Source organism: Cornus florida, unplaced genomic scaffold, assembly GCF_030987335.1.
Source record: "Cornus florida cultivar Cherokee Brave unplaced genomic scaffold, ASM3098733v1 CherokeeBrave_3.0.0_Hap2_Chr11, whole genome shotgun sequence".
Lineage (NCBI taxonomy): Eukaryota > Viridiplantae > Streptophyta > Magnoliopsida > Cornales > Cornaceae > Cornus > Cornus florida.
Genome location: NW_026775581.1, coordinates 114,777,750 through 114,800,122, shown reverse-complemented (window position 1 = coordinate 114,800,122; position 22,373 = coordinate 114,777,750). Strand labels below are relative to the sequence as shown.

The 22,373-nt window shown below is 35.5% G+C and overlaps 2 protein-coding genes and 1 long non-coding RNA gene across 3 annotated transcripts; all 3 read left to right on the top strand.

The window, feature by feature from the left end:
- The first annotated feature begins 388 nt into the window (after positions 1-388).
- LOC132286607 (uncharacterized) lies at positions 389-3,412 on the top strand. Its single transcript, XR_009472819.1, has 6 exons — positions 389-498; positions 591-825; positions 930-1,113; positions 2,001-2,554; positions 2,736-2,785; positions 2,897-3,412. It is a non-coding gene; the product is annotated as an uncharacterized LOC132286607 (long non-coding RNA).
- Positions 3,413-5,362: 1,950 nt separating this feature from the next.
- On the top strand, positions 5,363-10,546 carry LOC132286606 (uncharacterized). The gene is made up of 14 exons (XM_059788969.1): positions 5,363-5,590; positions 5,684-5,927; positions 6,080-6,239; positions 7,063-7,133; positions 7,214-7,291; positions 7,541-7,628; positions 7,790-7,868; positions 7,963-8,155; positions 8,404-8,593; positions 9,260-9,330; positions 9,410-9,487; positions 9,715-9,802; positions 9,975-10,030; positions 10,146-10,546. Exons 1-14 carry the CDS (start codon positions 5,525-5,527, stop codon positions 10,223-10,225), a joined length of 1,542 nt encoding a protein of 513 aa, XP_059644952.1. The 5' UTR covers positions 5,363-5,524; the 3' UTR covers positions 10,226-10,546.
- A 1,039-nt stretch (positions 10,547-11,585) lies between these two features.
- On the top strand, positions 11,586-22,008 carry LOC132286076 (uncharacterized). The gene is made up of 11 exons (XM_059788329.1): positions 11,586-12,084; positions 12,319-12,387; positions 12,638-12,733; positions 12,889-13,013; positions 14,195-14,390; positions 14,644-14,819; positions 15,422-15,551; positions 17,929-18,089; positions 19,336-19,412; positions 19,559-19,661; positions 20,693-22,008. The coding sequence occupies exons 1-11, from the start codon at positions 11,746-11,748 to the stop codon at positions 20,907-20,909; spliced, it is 1,689 nt and encodes a 562-aa protein (XP_059644312.1). The 5' UTR covers positions 11,586-11,745; the 3' UTR covers positions 20,910-22,008.
- Positions 22,009-22,373: the final 365 nt, after the last annotated feature.

The window sequence follows — 22,373 nt, the reverse complement described above, 5'->3', positions numbered from 1 at the left end:
GCATAAATTAGTTAAGTACTATTGAGTTTTGAAATATTGATTTGGAAAGAGAAGATGAATGTGGCATTTGCTACCAAACTGAGCCTTAGAACCGAATCTTGGGGCAAAAATATTGTTACATATTTAAATCTAAAAATTTATCTTTTAAAATATATAAAGGGCATAATAGTAAATTTTTTATTATCCTTCCCTTTCCTTTCTTTTCCCAAACATGATTGTTATCCTTCTATTTCTTTTCCTTCATTAATCAACCAAACAGGATTGAGGATTAAACTTATCATTTCCTTCCCTTTTCCTTATAACTAATGTTATCCTCCCTCTTCAAACCCATCCTACCGAACGTAGCGTAACTCCCTTCAAACCCATCCTACCAAACATAGCGTAACTCGAGAGGTTTTGGCTCTTAGTACCATTTTGAATTGAAACAGAACGATGAGAAGGTTCAGAACAAAGGGCGATTACGAAGATCTCAGAAATGCTCGAATTTTGGAGAATAAGGTCTGTCACTCTCATTCTCTCTCTATTATGACCCTTCATTCTTAATATCTCATATGTACATTTTGTTTATGTGATGTTGATTTTAAGAACAGGCTCGATTGGCGTCTCTCGGAGTACACAAAACCATCTTGGACCTCCGATCGGTGGCAAAACCCGCGAAGAATCATGTCAGAAAGGACCCTAAAGTCGACTATGAACGCACTCTTTCGCGCCGTTCCAATCGGTTGAAGCAAATAAGCGTCGATTTAGAACCTGAGCAGACCCCATTGCAGCGCTCCACTCGGTTGAGAACAGATTTTGACTATTTGGTGATATCTACAGCAAAAGGTCTCTCTCTCATCTTTCTGCTTGTTGATCGCACACAGGAGTTTTTTTTCCCCTGCTCATAAGGAGTATTTGATTAGAGAAAATGTGGGGTTTTTTTTTTTCAGAAAAAGAGTAGAGTTCGTTAACTTGGTCTGGTGACGGGGAAGAAAAGAGGCCTGCAAATGCACCTTTGGTGGGAGTCAGCGGTGCGAAGCCGCTGCAACTTTTGCCCGAAGAATCGGCAAAGCATTGCCCAAGCACGGGTTGGAAAATTCGGCTAAGATTCGGAATTATCTGCCACTCGTGCAGGTACCAATCCTCTAAAACTTCTATGCATTTCCCACCATTTTTAATCAGTTAAGAAGGTTTGGGGGTTGGAGAGGATGGGGTGGGTGGGTGGGAAGAGGGTTGTGGCTGGTGAAGGATTTAAATATTACTATAACAGCTTACTCTTTTAGAGTAGGTGGTAGTTAATATGGTATTAGAGCCAAATGTCTTGAGTTCAAATATCAAAGTCACCCTATAATTAAAAAATTGAAACACTTGTTGGATCAAAAGAAGGCCACGTGTGAGGCGGCGTGTTGAAAGATTTAAAAATTACTCTAATAGTTTAAGTTTTTGGAGTAGATGGTTGTTAGCAGTGGCACGGGGAGTGAATGAATGCACTGAGGTTTTTATACACACAACACTGATAACAGTAAGGAAATTTTTTAGTTTCTTAGAAGTTGTATTGTTGTAATTTATCTGTGTGTGTCTTCACACTTTTTGAAAGCTCTGCACATATAAGCGCTTAAATTTTAGTCATTAGTCACATTCTCACAGCAAGGCCAAGCAGGCACACGCTCTGTCTCTCTGTGTGTGTTCATAGTATAATTTTTAACACTTCAGAACAAAGGAAAGAATGAACTTCCCTACAATTTCTTTTCCTTCCCCTACAAATGGGGGAAATCTTGCACATCGAAAAAGGTAGTCCTTTTCGAATGATTAGAATCAATGGGTTCTTAAATCATGTGAGGTGCCATTAAGAGCTCAAATTATACAGTTGCTTTGCAGTTGTTTTTATTTTTTTTAATGGCAAGCTTAACTCAAATCTGTTTACTAGTCCTTTTCTTTTTTTAGGAAAAAATGTAATGCGGGTTTTAAAAGTTTTTATATGTTATACTTGAGCTTCACCATTCCCGGTTTTACAAATGCAGGCAAACGAAATTGTGTGGCGAAGAAGATTGCAAGCGATGCAGCAATCTAGATACAGATCAACCATGCATGGGTGAGTGTTAGAACAGAAATTCTCTCCTATATCTTCAATTATTTGAATACTTTAACATCTTCAAATGATTCTTAAGCAGGCAAGACAGATTGTTCAGTATGTCATTCTAGAAATGGCGTGCTTTGCCGAGCTTGTCTCAAGATTAGGTATGGTGAAGGTATGTCTAAGTATAGGACCCAATAAATGGATGATTTTCAGTCAATGGATAATAAGATACGTAAACTACCTATTAAGTGTCTCAATCATTATTCTTCGAGCTATGTTCAGATTATTATCCATATTTTTTGTTTTTGGTTCATCACATTTGGGCCATGATCCCTGCACGGTTACTTTTTATATGCAAATTGAAACTGTAAAAGAATTTAAAAACATTTTTTTACGTAATTCTCTGCTAGAACTTGAGGAGGTCAGAGGAAATGCGCAATGGACGTGTCCTCATTGCGTAGAAGAAAAAGGACTGAATCCATATTGGATATGTAATAGGTATGTCCATCATTGTCATTAGACGTCATTGGTGTTATTATAGTTCAAGTTGTTTTGTTGCAATGTCATATCATTTTTTGAAGAATGGTTATTAGCAATTGTATTTCTGTAATTGTTGTCAAGACTTTTTGGCTTTTTGCACTGCAAAAATCTGATTTTTCTCGTGACTCTTTTTCAATAGTACAATTTGCCTAAGGAAGCGGAAGATGGCTTCGGTAACTATACATAAAGGTTTGTCAGGTTAATTAATTGAGGTGTATGTTTTTTGCTATTAACTTCATTTATTGAGTTCTCTCATGATATAATCAATAAAATTTTTTTTTGTTTGGACTGAACTTGTAGCTCGGGAGATGGGATTCAAATCAGTGGCACATCTACTAATGGATGAGCTTCAACGAGCAGAGAAACGCTGATGTTGAGGAAGATATCATGCTAACACCAAGATGTATTAGGATAGCAACATGATGAGCACAGCTAAATGTAATGACTTCTAGCCCTGTTTAGAGTTACTGCAGTGATCTATATGTACAAATTATGAAATTTAAACTAATGAAGAACTGATTTTGGCATTCCCTAGACCTGACTCCGATGAGCTGAACTTGTCTACGAGATTTTATAACAAGTTCTTAGATTACAGGCACAAATTTGTACTTACCTATACCTCTCCATACCTGTTATGACTTGGAAATTGATAGCTTATAGTTCCTCCAAGATAATTCAGTGTCCAACTGAAATTAATTACATGCACTCATATACTGGTATCAAGATTTTATATTTTTGACTTGACTGCAATGTTCCCAGACTTCTGAAGGGTAATGAACTGTGTTGTAATGCATGCTTAGCATCTGAAAGAGAAAGTTGGTTATGGCAGAACAAACTAGTGTATTTCAATTACTTGTTTTCTCTTGTTAGATATGGGGAGTATCATGATACAAACCACTCCTATCTTTGTTGAAAAGGGTAAAAATGTGACAGTTTATATTACATTTTGGATTTGAGTTTTGTTCTTTACTCTGATCCTTTCTCACTCCTATGATTGGTTTTCAATATTACTTGACTGGATCTTTATTGTTATCCAGATTTTCCCTCCAAACTTCCTTAAATATGGAATAGTACCTAAAGCAATATTTACAATCCTTGTTAGCTATTTGAATAACTAGATTCAGATGATATTGTTGGACTCCAGTTACTAACCACTGCACATGATATTGTTGGAAGGTTGAATGGTACTGATTGTTCGACCTTCAGTTGAAGAAATTATTCGGCCAATGAACACTCATTATTGTCCTTAATGTGCATTGTGGCTCACAATGGAGAGGAATTTGATGGTGGCCGTGTTAGTTAATGGGGACTATCCCAGTCAGTTGTTCCATCCTTGGATTGCCAATTTTCGACCAAAGTTATTCATATGAGATTAGAAGTTCAACTTAGTGAAGACATACATTTGAAAATTCTCTTTGTTTTCGTATTTGGTTGAATTAGTGAATGTGAACGATTTAAGCAGCATGCATTAATTTTGGTCATGGTAAAATGAAGTTAGATATTCGAAACTCTTGTGAGATGATCTGAAAGGCCATGGCACTTGAATTCCGAACTGCCTTGCTGATGAGTTTACATCCCTATGACGTACTAAGATTATTCATTATCTGAATTGATAATTCTTTTCCTGTTGATTGATCTCATATCATATTTGGTTCTTGTCTTTATAGGGGGAAAATGTATCCTCAGTCATGCTTATATATAGAATATCAAGATGTATCTTGGATTTGGATTTAAGGGCTTCGTTTGTTTCGACTTAAAATATTTTTCTCAATTTTTTTTCCCTTTTTAAGTAATATATATATATATATATATATATATATATATATTTTCTCGAAAAGGATTTTCCTGCAATCAGTTTAAGATTGGAATCAGTTTATTATAGGACTTGGAAAGGTCTGAATTGCCAATGGCCGAAAAAATCTTTATAAAACTGGGACTGCTTGGGAAAGGAAATCGATGGATTGAAATTTGATGTAACTAGGTTTTGAGGGTGGACACTGATATATCCTCTGTTTACTTCTAAAAGTAAATCAAGAATATTCAGCTATTGCTTTAATCTCATTGAAATGTCGTGGTTTGGGATTCTTAGGAACAACTTTTAACTTGTCCATCCTTCAAATGGGAACAGTTCATGCAAAATCATTCAGATTATTGTGCAATCTTGCTGGTTATGAATGAGTTCTGGTCCTTTTGGATTGTTAGCACAGGAGAGGACAAATTTGTTTTTAATGGCAGATATTTAGCATTAAACCATGGGACCTGCCCAACCCCAATCCTACAAGGCATCTCACAAGTGACTATGCATGAGTTCTTGAAGATGATTTAGGGTTTGAAGTTACTTCAAGAAAATTAACCAATTCTCTATGGAAGTGTACTTAAGAATGTCAATTCGTCATCCCCATTAAATCCAATTTAGCTTGGAGGAATATATATATGTCATTAAATTTTGCCACATAGGACGGGATTTTGAAAAATGAGAGCTCAATAAAAATTAAAAATTTATTAAAAAATATAAGTATGGAGCTTACCACAATAACTCACCTCCTATATTTATCCGTCAACAAGTTTAAAATTTTTCTTAAATTAATGATACACCCGTTAATATCTCATCCTTGCTCTTCCTCATTCATCTAGGAGGTTGAATTTAAAAATTGTCTTTTGAAGTTTTATGAAGAATTATAAAAGAAATTAACATCTAATTAAAAGGCAATATTGTTGGTTCCAAAACAAATGAATAATTTTCAAAAAGTTGAGGGTACCGTACCTCAATAGTACAACTGATTGGATAAATCAAGAGCTGAGATTCACTTTATTGAATCACTAGCCGTTAGACCACAAACTAATTCAAAGTGACAGTCTCTCATAAACCCTAAACTCGAGAGGCTTTGGCTCTTTAGTACTACCATTTTGATGAATTGAAACAGAACAATGGGAAGGCTTAGAACAAAGAGCGATTACGAAGATCTCAGAAATGCTCGAATTTTGGAGAATAAGGTCTGTCTCTCTCATCCTTTCTCTACTATAACCCCGTCATTCTTAACATCTCATATCTGCATTTTGTTTATGTGATTTTGATCCTAAGAACAGACTCGATTGGCGTCTCTCGGAGTACACAAATCCATCTCGGACCTCCGATCGGTCACTTCGACGGCAAAACCGGCGAAGACCCATGCCAGGAAGTACCCTAAAGTCGACTATGAACGCACTCCTTTGCGCCGTTCCAATCGGTTGATACAAATAATAAGCGCCCATTCAGAACCTGAGCAGACCCCATTGCGGCGCTCCACTCGGTTGAGAGAAAATTCTGCCAATTTGGTGATATCTTATGCAGGTCTCATTCTCATATCTCTGCTTCTTGATGACACACGAGTGTTTGTTTGTTTTTTTTTTTTTTTTTAAAAAAAAAATTATTTATTAAATAATTTTGGGGTTTCTTTCGAAGGGCTTGTGCTAATGGCTAATGCATGTTTTTTTTTTTGGCAGAGAACGAGGAGAGTTCGTTAAGTTTGTCTAGTGAAGGGGAAGACAATAGGACTGCAAATGCACCTTTAGTGGGACTCAGCAGTACAAAGTTGCAGCAACTTTTGCCGGAAGATTCAGCCAAGAGTTGCACAAGCAAGGGAATTTGCTGCCACTTCTGCCGGTACCATTCCTTTCTGACTATTTTCAACCAGTTATTAAGATTTGGGGTTTGGAGAGGGGGGGTGGGTGGGAAGAGGGTTGTGGCATAGGGAATGAAGAATGCTCCGAGGTTTTTATACACGCAACAGTAGGAACTTTTGAGTTACTTATAAGTGGTGTTGCTGTAAACTCTATCTTTAAATAGCATTGTCCTCTTTGAATAATGATTCTCACACCTAGTAGTTTAACCCGAAAGTCTTAATCGAGGAAATTGTATCCCTTGGATGAATTGGATAAGGTCAAAGTTATCCAATTCATCCCAGGAATAAAAATCCCTCAGTTAGAACTTTCGGTTAGACTATTATGTTTGAATAGCATTGTCCTTCCTCTTTTCAAGAAGAGACAACACTTTTTTGATAGCTCTAGAGATATAAGCGCTTTAACTTCAGTCAGACTCAAAGCAAGGCCAATAAGACACTCCGTGTGTGTTCACAGATTAAATTAATCACTTCAACAAAGGAAAAAATGAACTTCCATACAATTCATTTTCCTTCCACTCCTGGTTTAAAAGTTCCAAACAGAGCTTGAAACAAGTGGGGGGCACATCGAAAAGGTTGTCCTTTTGGGATGATTAGAATTAATGGGTGGCTTAGACTAAGTGAGCTGCCCTTAAAATCTCAAGTTAAACAGTTTGCTTTGCAGTTATGTTTTTTTAATGGCAAGCTTAACTCAAGTGACTGTTTGCTTGTCCTTTTCTTTTTACAGGAGAATGTAATGTGGGTTTTAAAAGTTTCTATATGTTAAAGTATGCTTAAGCTTCACAATTTCTAGTTTTGCAAATGCAGAAAAAAGAAATTGTGCGGCGAAGAAGATTGCAAGCAATGCAGTAATCTGGATATGGATCAACCATGCATGGGTGAGTGTTAGAACATAAATTCCTTTGTGTATCTTCAATTATTTGAATACTTTTAACATCTTCAAATGATTCTTAAGCAGGCAAGACGGATTGTTCAGTATGTCATTCTAGCAATGGTATGTTTTGTCGAGCTTGTCTCGAGGTTAGGTCTGGTGAAGGTATGTCCAAGTGTAGGATTCAATAAACGGATGATTGTCATTCAATGGATAATAAGATACTAAAAGTGCATGTCAAGTATTTCAATCGTTAGACTTGGAGCTATGTTCATATCATTATCCATATTTTTTGTTTCTTGTTGATCACATTTGGGCCATCATCAGATGATGGACTTGTCGCATAGTTACTTTTCATATACAAAAGGAAACTGTAAATGAAGTTAAAAAAAATTGTATGTAATTCTTTGCTAGACATCGAGGAGGTGAGAGGAAATGCGCAATGGGTGTGTCCTCATTGCATAGAAGATAAAGGACTTAATCCGAATTGGATATGCAATAGGTATGTCCATTATTTATAAACGTCATTGGTGTTATTATAGTTCCAGTTGCAATGTCATATCCTTTTGGGAACGGTTATTTTGCAATTGTATTTCTGGGATCCTGGACAAGACTTTATGCACTAGCAAAAATCTGATTCTTTCTGTTACTATATTTCAATAGTTCAATTTGCCTAAACAGAACGATGAGAGCAAAGAGCGATTACGAAGAGCTCAGAAATGCTCGAATTTTGGAGAACCAGGTCTCTCCATCTCTCATTCTCTCTCTTATAAGACTCTTCATTCTTACCATCTCGTATTTGCATTTACTTTATGTGATGTTGATTATAAGGACAGGCTCGATTGGCGTCTTTGGGAGTACACAAAGCCATCGCGGACCTCCAATCAGTCACTCCGACAGCAAAACCGGTGAAGACCCATGTCAGAAAGCACTGTAAAGTTGACTATAAACGCACTCCTTTGCGCCGTTCTGATCGATTGATGCAAACAAGCGCCCATTCTGACAATTTGATGATATCTTCAGCAAAAGGTGTCACACTCATCTTTCTGCCTGTTGATCACAACACACACAAAGGAGGGTTTCTTTTGTTTCTTAGAAAGAGCTTGTGTTAATGCATGTTTTTTTTCTTTCTCATATGGAGTATTTGATTAAAGAAAAGGTCTCACTCTCATCTTTCTACTTGTTGATCACACACACACACACACACACACAAAAGATGGAGTATATCTCATTTTTCGTATGGAGTATATAATTAGAGAAAAGATGGGTTTTTGCAGAGAATGAAGAGAGTTCGTTAACTTGGTCTAGTGAATGGGAAGAAAAGAGGCCTGCAAATGCACCTTTGGTGGAAGTCAGCGGTAAGAAGCTGCTGCAACTTTTGCCGGAAGATTCAGCTAAGCGTTGCGCGAGCAAGGGCAGGGGCAGTGTCTATGACCCTGTTTTCGGAATTTGCTGCCACTTCTGCAGGTACCATTCCTTGAAAACTTCTACGCATTTCCCACTATTTTTAATCAGTTATGAAGATTTGTGGATTGGACAGGAGGGGTTGGGAAGAGGGTTGGCATGGGGAGTGAATGAATGCACTGAGGTTTTTTATACACACAACACTGACAATAGTAAGGAAAATTTGAGTTTCTTATAAGCTGTATTGTTGTAATCTCTGTGTTTATGTCTTCACTGTTTATTCTATTCCTCTTTTCAAGAGACGGTACTTCTTTTGTTACCTCTACAGATATAAGCGCTTAAACTTTAGTCACTTTCTCACAGCAAGGCCAAACTGGCACTGTGTGTGTGCACAGTTTAATTTTTAACATTTTAAAACAAAGGAAGGAATGAACTTCCCCACAATTCCTTTTCCTTCCCCTCCTGGTTCACAAGTTTCAAACAGAGTTTGAAACAAGTGAGGGAATTTTGCACATCGAAAAAGGTAGTCTTTTTTGGACAATTAGAATAACACTCCTTAAGAGCCCAAATTATACAGTCGCTTTTCAGTTGTGTTTGTTTAATGGCAAGCTTAACTTAAGTCTGTTTGCTGGTCCTTTTCTTTTTATAGGAAAATGTAATATGGGTTTTGAAAGATTTTATATGTTAAAGTATGCTTAAGCTTCTCCATTCCTGGTTTTACAAATGCAGGCAAAAGAAATTGTGTGGCGAAGAAGATTGCAAGCGATGCAGTAATCTAGATACTGATCAACCATGCATGGGTGAGTGTTAGAACAGAAATTCTCTCCTCTATCTTCAATTATTTGAATACTTTAACATCTTCAAATGATTCTTAAGCAGGCAAGACAGATTGTTCAGTATGTCATTCTAGCAATGGTGTGCTTTGTCGAGCTTGTCTCAAGATTAGGTATGGCGAAGGTATGTACAAGTATAGGACTCAGTAAATGGATGATTGTCAGTCAACGGATAATAAGATGAACTGAATATTAAGTATTTCAATCATTAGACTTTGAGCTATGTTCAGATTATTATCCATATATTTTGTTTTTGGTTGATTACATTTGGGCCATGATCAGATGATGGACTTTTGAAAAAGGAAATTGTAATAGAATTTTAAAACCTTTTTTTACATAATTCTCTGCTAGACATTGAGGAGGTGAGAGGAAACTCGCAATGGATGTGTCCTCATTGCATAGAAGAAAAAGGACTGAATCCGTATTGGATATGCAATAGGTATGTCCACTATTTTTAGACATCATCGGTGTTACTATAGATCGAGTTGTTTTGTTGCAATGTCATATCATTTTCTGAAGAAGGGTTATTTGCAATTATATATCTGCGATCCTTGACAAGACTTTATGCACCAGCAAAAATCTGATTTTTTCTGCGACTCTTTTTTCAATAGTTCATTTTGCCTAAAGAAGCGGAAGATGGCTCCAACTGGGATAGCTATATATAAAGGTTTGTCAATATAATTATTTGAGGTGTTTGTATTTTTGTTATCATTTTCATTTATTGAGTTCTCTCATGATATATAAGTAATAAAAAAAATTATTTGTTTGGACTGAAATTGTAGCTCGGGAGATGGGATTCAAATCAGTGGCACATCTACTAATGGATGAGCTTCAACAAGCAGAGAAGAAACGCAGACGATGACGACGATATCCTGCATAACATCAAGATGCATTAGGAAAGCAACATGAGCAGCAGCTAAATGTAATGGACTTCTAGCCCTGTTTAGAACTAACTTAAGTGATGTATTATGAAATTTAAATTAATGGAGCGAACTGATGTATTATGAACAGATTTTGGCATTCCCTATAACTGACTCCGATGAGCTGAACTTGTCTTGGAGATTATGTATGAAGTTCTTAGATTACAGGCCAAAATTTGTGCTCGAAAACCGTTGCACTTAATGCGCATCTGTTTTGAAATACACTAATGTAGCATTTAAGATAACAAACCACTCGTTGAAAAGGGAAAAAAATGTGACAATCTGATAGATTTGAGTTTTGTGCTACGATGTGACAATCTGATAGCATTTATGCTGCAGTCAATGTTGTTGCATTCATTGAAAGGGTAGCTGGAGTTTTATTGTGGAAGCTTGATGCCAAGTACCATTGGATATGCCCCCGGGGGCTTGGAGCGGTTGGGAAGTCTTTGAGCGGTCACACACATGGCCTGGGATCGATTATTGCCACCCCCTTTATCACTCTCGAGTAACCTGGTGCTGTAGCTGTAGGGCCGGCTGCTGTATCCCCAGTTTGGTGCCTTTGGGGTGGGTCTGAAGAGTGGGTCCGAAGAGCCATGCCTAGGGGCGCTCTGGGTCATCAAAAAAAATAAAAAATAAAAAATACCATTGGAGATGATGGAGAGAGTTAATGATAGGCTGATTGGGACAAACAACAAAATTTCACTAAAGTTTATAACCTCACCTCTTATGAGGTTGGGAGTTCAAATTTTTGTGGGAGTATTTGACGGAAAAATTTCTGGTGTTCAGTTCATGGAATCGGATGTTTGGCTTGGTTATAAAATTATTTTCCTTTGGTAGATGCTTCATAATGCAATGAAATGCATTACTAACGAAAACAAAGGGAAGGAAAATATATATACATGAGCTAATTCAAATAACTTTACAAATTTAATCAAATATGCCCAAATGAAGAGTAAATTCATTAGTGGGATCACAGATTCAATTTGGTCTTACTCGGTCACAAAGAAGATTGATCCACATGTATGAATTGCTTTTGTTGATTTATTTTTTTCTTAATAAAAGTTTATATAGTAAACGAATTATTATATTTTTTATAATAACCAATATAATGTAAATACTATATTTTTTTTACAACCATCCAAACATCTTTTCATGTTTTATTTTTGTTTTGAAATGTTGTGAAATAAATCACAACATAACAAAAATATATTCTTTTTTTTTCGTATGAAAAAAAAAAAAAAAAAAAAGTTGCCAAACAGGCCCTTCACGCATTTTTTTCTCCCCTCTAGAATTTCCCTCTTCATCTCTTTTGCCTTCATTTTCCCAACACAAACAGAAGAGGGCAAGAGAAGACGATGTGAGAGGAAAGGAAGGAAGGAAGCCAAAACCTCTACAGTAATTATAAAACCCCCCTTTTCTTTTTTCTTTCCTCCGAGAGCAAGTAGAAGTAGTGAGTAGAGCTATGCCAATTATCCCAACCCACTGCTGCATCAATTTCAATTCAAACCCTACAATTTCCTTCTCCTCTCTTTTGATTTCAAAACACTCCTCTGCCTCTCATTCTCTCCAAAAACCACATTCTCTCTCCAACTCATTCCACACTTTGAGTTTTCTTGGCAAAGCAAATCAACACTTCAATCCTAATCAATTTCCTTCCATCACCACAACACCACGTCGCCGCAGCAGCAGCTTTTGTATTAGGGCTCTCAATTCCGCTAATGATTACTACTCCACTCTTAATCTCAGTAGAAACGCAACATTGCAGGAAATCAAGGCCTCTTACCGCAAACTTGCTCGCAAGGTTCCTTTCTTTCTTTTTCTTTCCTTCTTCTTATACACACACACACACACACACACACACGCATAAGTATATATAGTTATAGTTTTGCATCTTCATCTTCGGATTACATTACAAGATTGAACTGCATTATGTTGTTGCGGAGGTTCTGATTATTGCACTTAGTGATAATATGCATTTTGCAAATGTTGATTTTGGGTTACCTATTATATTATGTATGTCCCTGTTTTGAAACAGTATCATCCGGATATGAACAAGGTTCCTGGGGCTGAAGAAAAGTTCAAAGAGATAAGTGCTGCATATGAGGTAGAAAACAATGATCTTCTTTTTTTTTTTTTTTTTTTGTCATGTTGTGTCATTTCTAGTACTGTGGCTCTGTGTATTAATGACATTACTTCTCATTGCATCTCAATTTGTATGAATTGACATTGGGCTAATTTGATGAGATGGTTAAGACATCATATTTACAGAATTTATAGGTGCTTACTGATTATTGCATTTCATAATTTGCTTGCTCTTCCTTTTGTTTTTATGTGGTAATGAAGCATCTATGTAGGTTCTATCAGATGATGAAAAGAGATCTTTATATGATCGCTTTGGTGAGGCAGGTTTACGAGGGGAATATGATGTATCAGACGGTGGTTCACAGGGGGTAAGATCAAGAAGCTCAAGTACTCTCTCCAATGTCGATGTTGGCTTTTCTTTATCGTGTTAATATAAATATTCCATCTAAGTTCTCCTGTGACTTGGGGACCCTATTTATTTCAAGTGCTTCTCAGTGGTAATGATCACGCTTCTTATTTTCAGGTGGACCCTTTTGAAATTTTCGGAGCATTTTTTGGCGAGAGAAATGGATTTTTTGGAGGAAGTGGTGAACCAGGGGGTGTTAACTTCAATATGAGAAATAAGGGCAGCCAGATTCTTGACGTTCGGTATTATCTCTCTCTGCATTTTTCATTGTTTGCTTCTACAATTCTAAGATCATGAACTCTGTATTGGGTAATGGTTTTGGTTATTTGAGAAAAGTAGGTGAGTAAGACATAAACATGTACTAAAGGATCTGATATTCATCGTATCATTCAAATTAGTTGGTGTAGGCAAAATTTAAAATTTAACGGTAGCATTTGATTCCGATTTTCTGATCATAATGAACCTATTGGGCATAAACATATTGGCATGTGGTAAGAGTACCAAGTCATTTGGGGTTACTCTTCCCACCATTGAATTCTTTTTTTCTTGTATTCCTTGTTTTTACTGCGTGACTGTCATATTGATTTTTGGTGGGGAGAAAATATCTTTGAGTTTCTGATGCATTGATTATGATCAGAAATGAAGTAATGTCAGTCGGGAATTTCTAATGATGTTTTAAGATTGTTGCTTTAGTAAAAATCTAGTGGGGCCAAAATTTGTACATTATCAAGCGAAGATTTGTGAACTTCATCTGCATGTATATATGCACTTAAAACAGGAAGTTGGAAACTTCAATGAAACAATCTTGATCAAAATATGTTATTCTTCCACGAGATGAATGTGCTTACAGTTTCCTATTGAAACTTGCATAAGTTATTATCACAAATTCTGCAAAAATTATAAAAAGTAATCCTTTCAGCATAACTATAAACTTAACCCACTTCAATCATATTTTGAGATGTCAAGCAATGATGTTAAGCTATGGATAGAATCTTCATTAAGAGTTGTTGCATAAAATATGTTTGTTTCGCTTATCAAAAAGTTGAAGTTGAAAGACAGCTTTATTATAAAAAAATAAAAAATAAAAAAAAAAAGAGAGAGAAAAAATTAATTAGCTCACTTCATGTTGCTCTATCTACCTTAGAGTGCTAACTCCCAGCACTTCAGCTGAAAGAGGAAGTTGAAGTTCAAACAATGATTTTTCCTCTTAACTTTTATGGTCCCAATATTATAGATAAACTGGGAGGGTTGTTCGTGAGAAACTAGAAGCTGATAGTGATTCCCTATAATGTTGTTTGGTCATGCTTTTGCAGTCCCTTTTTTTTCCCCTATCCATCAATTACTCTGGAAATTTAGCCTCATGGATGCTTAGTTTGTGGTTTTCCCTTTACTTATGTATTGATTCTGTTTCCTTATATTGTAGATATGACATGCATTTGAGCTTTGAAGAATCAATTTTTGGAGGACAGCGGGACTTTGAAGTTTCTTGTTTCGAGAAATGTGATAGTTGCAGTGGAACAGGCGCCCGATCTAGCAGTTCCATCAAATTGTGTAATGACTGTGGAGGTAGAGGAGGAGTAATGAAAACTCATAATACACCTTTTGGAATAATGTCTCAGGTAATTTCACACAACATGGAAATACAATTGGTTATTGGAAAATTTGGCTGTGTATATATTTCTATTCTGTAATTCAGATTTTCTTTAAGCCTTTATGCGCAAGTAGAATGGATATACACTACTTCAACATTTTCCTGCCATCTATTATTTAGTTTCAGTTCCTATATTTGACATTTTATGTATAGACGATTTTTTTTTTTTTTTTTTTTTTTTTTTTTTTTTTTTTTTTTTTTTTTTTTTTTGTGATTTCTAGGTATCTACTTGCTCAAAATGTGGTGGTGATGGCAAGATAATTACTGATCATTGCCGAAGATGTGGTGGCCTTGGTACAGTACGGTCAACGCGAAATATAAAAGTGGTCATCCCACCTGGCGTGAATGATGGAAGCACGATGCAAGTTCGAGGAGAAGGGAACTTTGACAAGGAAAGGTGTGGACTAAGATGATGAATTTGCTCATGTGAGATACGATAGTAGATGTTTAAAGCTTAACTGAGCGACCTATGAATGGATGTCTTTTGGCCATGTCCATTTTTTGGTTTGGGCTTGGTAATATTAGCTCTTTTTAATTATAGGGAAGGTGGAGAAGTGACTTAAGGACAAAATGATTATGAAGTATTCTAAAAGCTTGGGGTTTTCTCTTCTATTCTAGAAATAATCATATCTTAATTCTGTTGGCCCAACACACAAAGCATGTCGTTATTAACTGTAAAAAGTATTTTGCTGGATCTTTGTTTTGGACTATGGCCACAAAATCCTGCAACATAGAGATCACTAAAAAATCTATACGCTCTGTCTTGTTCTGATCAAAATATTTTGATACGCAATCATCTGTTCACTCCAGTTGCTCTAGTCTATATTTGATGTCTATGTGCTTGACTTCGTTAACAATTGTGTCTCTCTCTCTCTCTCTCTCTCTCTCTCTCTCTATGTATGCATAAAATTGCATAGTTCATTATGTTAGATACCCCTTTTCTTTGTTAACTTAAATTTTGTCTAAAAACAAGCTTGTGATGCTGGGTTTTCATTGCAGGGGCATAGCTGGTGATCTCTTTTTAGTCCTCCATATTGACGAAAAACATGGGATTTGGAGGGATGGTCTGAATCTATATTCAAAGATCAATGTTGATTATACCGATGCAATACTAGGGACTGATGTTAAGGTAATTACCATTCTAATTTCTGTAATGAATTTAAGGAAAAAAATTGGCATGTTTCTGTATGGACTTCTTTGATTTGGATATATGCATTGTCAAAAAATATTTCTTTTATCTGAATATCAGTTTTTCTTATGTCAGTGTCAACCTTCTTTTTGTATGGCATATATCACCAATTAAGAATATTTTTTTTTCTTTTGTTATGTTCTTATTAATGATTAACTGGGTGGCTATGCAATAGTTTCTAGTTTTCTATCTAATAATGCCTCCCTAATTTCTAGTTGCAGAAGTCACCATTTGTTTCTTTGATCAATTTTTTTACGGATATTAGATTAGTAAGTGTATAGGATCTCTAATGATTAGTATTGTAAGGACATGGTAAAAATGGAATCATTTTCATCATTCTCCAACTTATTGGCCGGTTGGGTATGGAGATCAGTTATTTTTTCTATTCTCTTTGTGGTCAAAAGTATGTCAGTGAGTTTTTTGTGGGATGCATCCCCCTTTTGGGCGCTTTAATACAATCTTACTTATCAAAAAAAAAAGAAAAAGAAAAAGTAAAGGCCATTTTTAACTATCTTCAGAATCACAACCCATATACTGCAGGAAGTGTATTTACCACTTTTTTCACATTATCCATTTTTCTGGGTGTTAATCAATTTTGATGAGATTAATCAGATCAGAAGCATTATGAAAGCATCTCAAAATGCCCCGGGAATATTTAATACATACACGGGGAGGCATCTACAGAATTTAGGCACTGTTAGCAAATTGAAGGTTAGATAGTGCTACACCAACTTTGCTAAGGCAGGAACCAGACAAAATCATCCTCAACTAGTATTATCCTAGTCAGAATCTCTATGACCGTAATGAAGAGGAAAGAAGAAATGAATTTCTTTTGCGGCCCAGCTGATAATGACATTTTAGAAAAACCCTTCCTAAAATGCAATCAGTAGGAATTCTTTTACCATCCAATGATAGTTCTGTAATTCCAAGTTTTTTCTGGAACTCTAGCAGAATTTTTATTTATAATTATTTTCTAGGTAACCTAGAAATTTATTTGGTGCTACAGCATTGTTACTTCTTGTAGTTGCATTTCAATAAATTTTACTTTATATGAATTTTAACTGCGTGTCTTGACACTTGCCAGCATTTTATGTTGCAAGTGTTCAGTGTGGTGATAGCGAAGGCGCTTGAAATCATCATTGAGGCTGAGACTGTATTTTCAACAAAAAAGTTTCTGTAGGAGGCATCTTATTTGGATTATAAATATCTTCTGTGTTGCTAGGATTCCTCCCTTAAGCAGCCTTCCGTGGTTTATTTGTTATTTTTCAAGAAATACTCTTAAAAAGAAACCCGAGAGCCGTTTAAAAGAATTTTATAGAAGTTTGGTTATAATCCTCTACAATCCCAACTTTCTTAGAATATATCTCCAAGTCACATTTTTGTGTTTGTACAAAAAGGTTCGCACATTCCAGACATTTCGGTGAAAGTCAACTGTCCAATGCCAGTAGCAGACGTGTGTTGACATATGCCTTGAAGTCTTCAGACAGGAGCAGATTCTTCTTTCTCTTCTCTGTGTCAACTATTAGAATGATCTCTAGAAAGCCACCTTATTCTTTAATGAATCGCCTTATCCTGGAAAAAATCTTCTAAAGAATTATACCAACAGGATTGGCTGATAGTTCTATTAGATAACAGGAATTGTAACTGTTTTTAGGATACTATTAAGTTGCCAAAACAGGCCGCTCCTATAATATCAATGTAGAAAACTGTCCTTCGGAAATATTTGATAGCTCTATTAGATAAAGAGTGCCGTTACAAGAAGCTTGTAACACTACAGTCATAACTTGCTACCTACTGGGCTTCTAGCTTAAATCGGTATCTCCTGCCACCGCAAATGGAAAGGTTCAGGGTTCAAATTCCAGTTGGGACATGGCTACTTGTGATAACTTGGAGGGGGTGAAAAAAGGGGAAAAAAAAAGTAAATACTGTTGAGAGGAAAAGTTGTACAATTCTGGTTAAAATGGTGAAAATAATATAACCATACTACTAAATTTATCTCAACTTAACAAAGCTTTATATCATCTATTTGCTGTCAGTTCCATGGATTAAATGTCACTTACATTTGCTTTGCATCAAAACTTTTCTTTTTTCTTTTTGGTTATACATGTCCATTTAATTCTTCTTATGCATCCTTTCAGCCCAAGTCACTTGCTCAAATAAAATTTATTGGTTTCATTTGAGGTTTCAGCCCCATCTGTTTTTAGGCGGGTGGGGCTGCAAGCCATGAATCATCTTTATATTTTTAATAGAACAAAAGCTAGGTGCATTCATGTTTACTTGGAAGTTAATTCGTTTGATGAATCTACACCAATTTCAGGTGGAAACTGTCGAGGGTTTGAGAGATCTTCAGATTCCTTCTGGAATTCAACCTGGAGAAACTGTAAAAATGTTTTACATGGGGGTTCCAGAAATCAATAAACCATCCGTTCGAGGTGATCATCACTTTATCGTCAATGTTAAGATCCCAAAAGATATGAGGTTTGATTTGATTACTTTTTCACGGATCTTTTTGTATTTCAAGTTTCCATTTGAGGTGTAGATACGATCAACAACTGGGAGAGCTAGTCTTGTCCTTGAATTTAATATTTCACGCGTTACGGATTTTTCTTTAACATGCACATGATTGGCATCAAATGCTTGAAACTCCTTAACCCTCGATACCTAAGAACCATGTCGTAAGTGCTCCTTTAGATTTACAAAAACAACTAAAATCTTATGTTGTCTCAGCCCTAAAGAGCCATTAATCCTAATACAAGTTATTTTAAAGATATTTGTGCCACTATTTCGATTACAGGTTCAAATACTTCTAATGTATTGAATCATCTATAACTCCCAGTTCTCACTAGATTCTCAGGAGAGATGTAGCTAACTAGTTATAACTGAATGAGACAAGAGATAGTTGGAGGTAAGGAGCCCATACTATAATGTTGTCACTAGTCTATTGTGTATTAATTGATGGTTAAAAACTCGTATAAAGGTAGAAACATAATCCATTTAGATCTAGGATTATCGTTTTACATATTTCCTAGTTAAAGGACATTAACCAGTAACCAGTAACCAGTAACCACTAAGGATCAATTTAGGGACTGTTGATTTAGTGTCTTCAGTTCAATTTAGTGTTTCAGGAAATGTCATGCCCATTAAACTATTACCTTTTATCTGCATCTTTACAGTTTTGACATGCACCATTTGATAATACAGTACTTTGCCTACTGCATTAGCTAATCTAACGTAGTAATATTAAAATAGAAAATAAAACCAGATTGGTGGAAGATTTAGAAACTGAATCCTTATAGATTTAACAGGCATAGATTTCAGCAGTGTTTTTGAATGAATGTATAGAACCACTAAGGATCAAATCAGGGACAGCTGATTTAGCGTCTTCAGTTCAATTTAGTGTTACAGGAAATGTCATGCCTGTTCCCAGGTTCCATTGGAACTTTTGAATGGGGAACTATTTGTCTTTCATCTGCATCTTCATAATTTTGACATGCTACTTGTGATAATACAGTACTTTGCCTACTACAGTAGCAAATCTAAGGTAGTATTGAAATAGAAATTAAAACCAATTGGAAGATTTAAAAACTGATACCTTATAGGAAGGATTGAAGGTTCAGCCTCCCGGTTGAAGTCCACGGTTCATTTAATCCGAAGAGATAACCTTTGATGTGTGTTATCTTATTATTAGAAACACTGTTTGCTAAGTCTAACTATGTAATCCCAGTGACGCAGAACGCACACTAGTTGAAAAGTTGGCTTCACTCAGGGCATCACAGAAAGACCATTCAGTTCCGTCCACTGGTATTTTTTCCTTTCATTTCAATACCAGTGCTGGATATAATATGATTAAATTAGGAAAGATGTTTTTTTTCATTTAAATTGATTTTCTGAAGCAATTATTTATGTTCTTTTGATTGTTTTCTCTGTTTTTTCTCTTCTTTTACTAGGGACATCTAAAGGTGACTTTGGTGAGCAGGAGATAAGAAATGCTTCAAGCCATTGGAGCAAACATGTTGCATCTTTGTGGAATCCAATCAAGGATTTCTTGGGGTATATTTTATGCTACTGCTTTTATTGCAGTTCAACACCTTTTTTCTTTCTGTTTTTCAAATTCATTTTCATGTGAATTTTATATTTGGAAGACAAGCATTCATGGCCATTCCTCATTTTATTATGTTTATTGACATTTTTTCAATGTTTTTAGGCTGATTTCACAATTAGGGTAAAAATAGTTGACAGTGAACTGAAAAATGTGCAGATGTTGAATGATTAACCAATTTATGAAAACATAGATTATAACGAACCATATTACTAATCGAAAATAATGGCATATGAGCCTAGATCTGTGAAGTGTGAAGTGGGAATATGTAAGGGCTTCTCTTTATAAGGTTCGAAGCTATGGAGTGTGCTGTGCCAGTGAGCGTTCATTTTCTTGGTCATTCATGTATAGACACTTCTTTTAAAATTTATTAATCAACGCCATGTAGTTACTAGTTAGCATTTCACTCTTAGGATTTTATTGAGTTGAGATGAGTATGTTCAGCCAAATAAGTTCAGACACTTTGTTAATTTGATGGATGAAAATGTTATTCTTATGAATGAACTCTTAAGTAGTTTATGATCTGTTGGTGGATTCTTAAGATATGGGATACAACGAGATGGATATTTCTGTTTATGGGTAAAGCTAAAATCATATGTTTTTCTTTTACAACTCCGTATTCAACTGCATGCGTAGTCATTAAATTTGGGTCATATATATTATGAATCTATATCGTATTTTCGGGGATTGAAAATTGTACCGAATTTGGCCTCCACCAGTTCCTACAGCGATGGTTAGGTCTGTCGCACTTATGTTTACAGAGGGGTCGTAGAAGGTCTCGTCATTTTAGCAAACATTGGGTTTCTTCTGATTAGAATGAAAGTCGAAGCATGGCCATAGATCAAGCATTTTGAATAATTGATTCACGTGTCCAAATCAGATATAAGCAATTCCCACTTATCCAAAATTTCTTTTTCCTTTATAACACATGCATGCATAATTTACTTTGCGTCAGCCTTTCTAATTGTTGTCCAATTCACAGAGGAACGCAATCTGGAAAGAGATTCGCATCGGTTAGCATGGAGACGCCGATGCTGTGTAGATGTAGCAGACCACATTCCACATTTGTGATTTCTGTTTCTACTATTTTCATTATAACATGTATATTTACCTTCCTGCGTAACACTACTAGATCCTGCACATTACTGCAACATAATCAACAGATAGAACATGACCCTCGTTCCCGTAAAACAATTTAGAAAATGACGTTAGCGGCTTTAGCATGTCGTTCCCTGCCTGCTATAGAGATACTGGGAATGGATGTGTATCATCAGTTTTGTCTGCATCCTTCCTTTCAAGATCAGAAAAGAATATAATAGTTTTTGTAGGACTAAAATTTTATGTGATTATTTGAAAGATTGTTTCACATGTATTTTGCTCTTTGAAAGTTTCATGACCTTGAGATTAAGACAAATAGGAGACCTTATATGACACTGGAAAGATTGCTGTAATAACTATACCATTTAACTGTTTATAGGCATCAGTTTGTAGTTTGAAAGGCCATACAGTTATAGCATTGATTGTAATGTATGTCGTTGTACTTGAATTTGTAGCATTGATTGTTTGAACTGATAACGGTTACAGGTTGGGGATGTAATATGTTGATGGCACACTTAACTCATAATATTAATACACAAGGAGCACTGGAGCAGAACATTTAGGCCGTGTATGTTTCTAAAATATTTTTTTTTGGAAAAGATTTTTCTATTTTTAGGTAAAATAAACTGAGTATTTTTTATTTTTAATTGTTCGGTGTTTGGCAAAAGTTTAGGTCAACAATCAAACACTGAATTTTTTTTTCGTAAGTATTTTGTGACAATCAAACACTCGCAAATAAAAAAATATTTATTGAAAATTATTTTACATCAAAACAAACATAGCCAACATTTAGACCTGCTCAAAAAAAAAAAAAAAAAAAAAAAAAAAAAAAAAAAAAAAAAACTGGTATTTTTCTACAAGTGCCCTTTGAACCTTATATTAGCATTTCTTTATACAGAAAAGAACATTATTTCTTTGAAGTAAGATTAGAGGAAATAATTAGTGGTGGTTGCTGGTTAGTAATCAAGCAACGCTCTAGAATTGAACAGGAATAGCTACTGCTTCTCTCTCTCTCTCTCTCTCTCTGTGTTTATATGTATGTCTATTTTACATGTATCAGATATATATATGAAATTTGCATAGAATGTAAAAGGCAAAGAAGACCGGGCAAAATTAATATGGAATGAAATAATTAAAACTAATCTTTAAAAAATTATTTTAGAAAGAATGTCTGTGTTTTTATTCATATGGAATTAAGGTAAAGATAACCGACAAAACAAAACTTTTTGGATGCGTTGACTTGCAACTTAAATCCTAATTTCTTTTGCCATTTTCATTTCTTTTTTCAATAAGAAAAGAAAAAAGAAAAGAAAAGTGAATATAAGATTATGTATAATAATGGAGAAAAAGTAAGGTCCTAAACACCTGTGGAGAAAAAGTTGTGATAGGGCTTGCCTAATAACCCCATAATTACAAAATAGAATTGGAATCAATTCCAACAATGTGAAGCAATCAAAAAGTAGGTACTTTTAAGGGTTTAGTAAAAGACGAACCACGACACCAAATAGTGGGTTTGTTTTTCTTGACAACACTCAATTGTTTTCGTGTTTGACAAATGCGAGTCC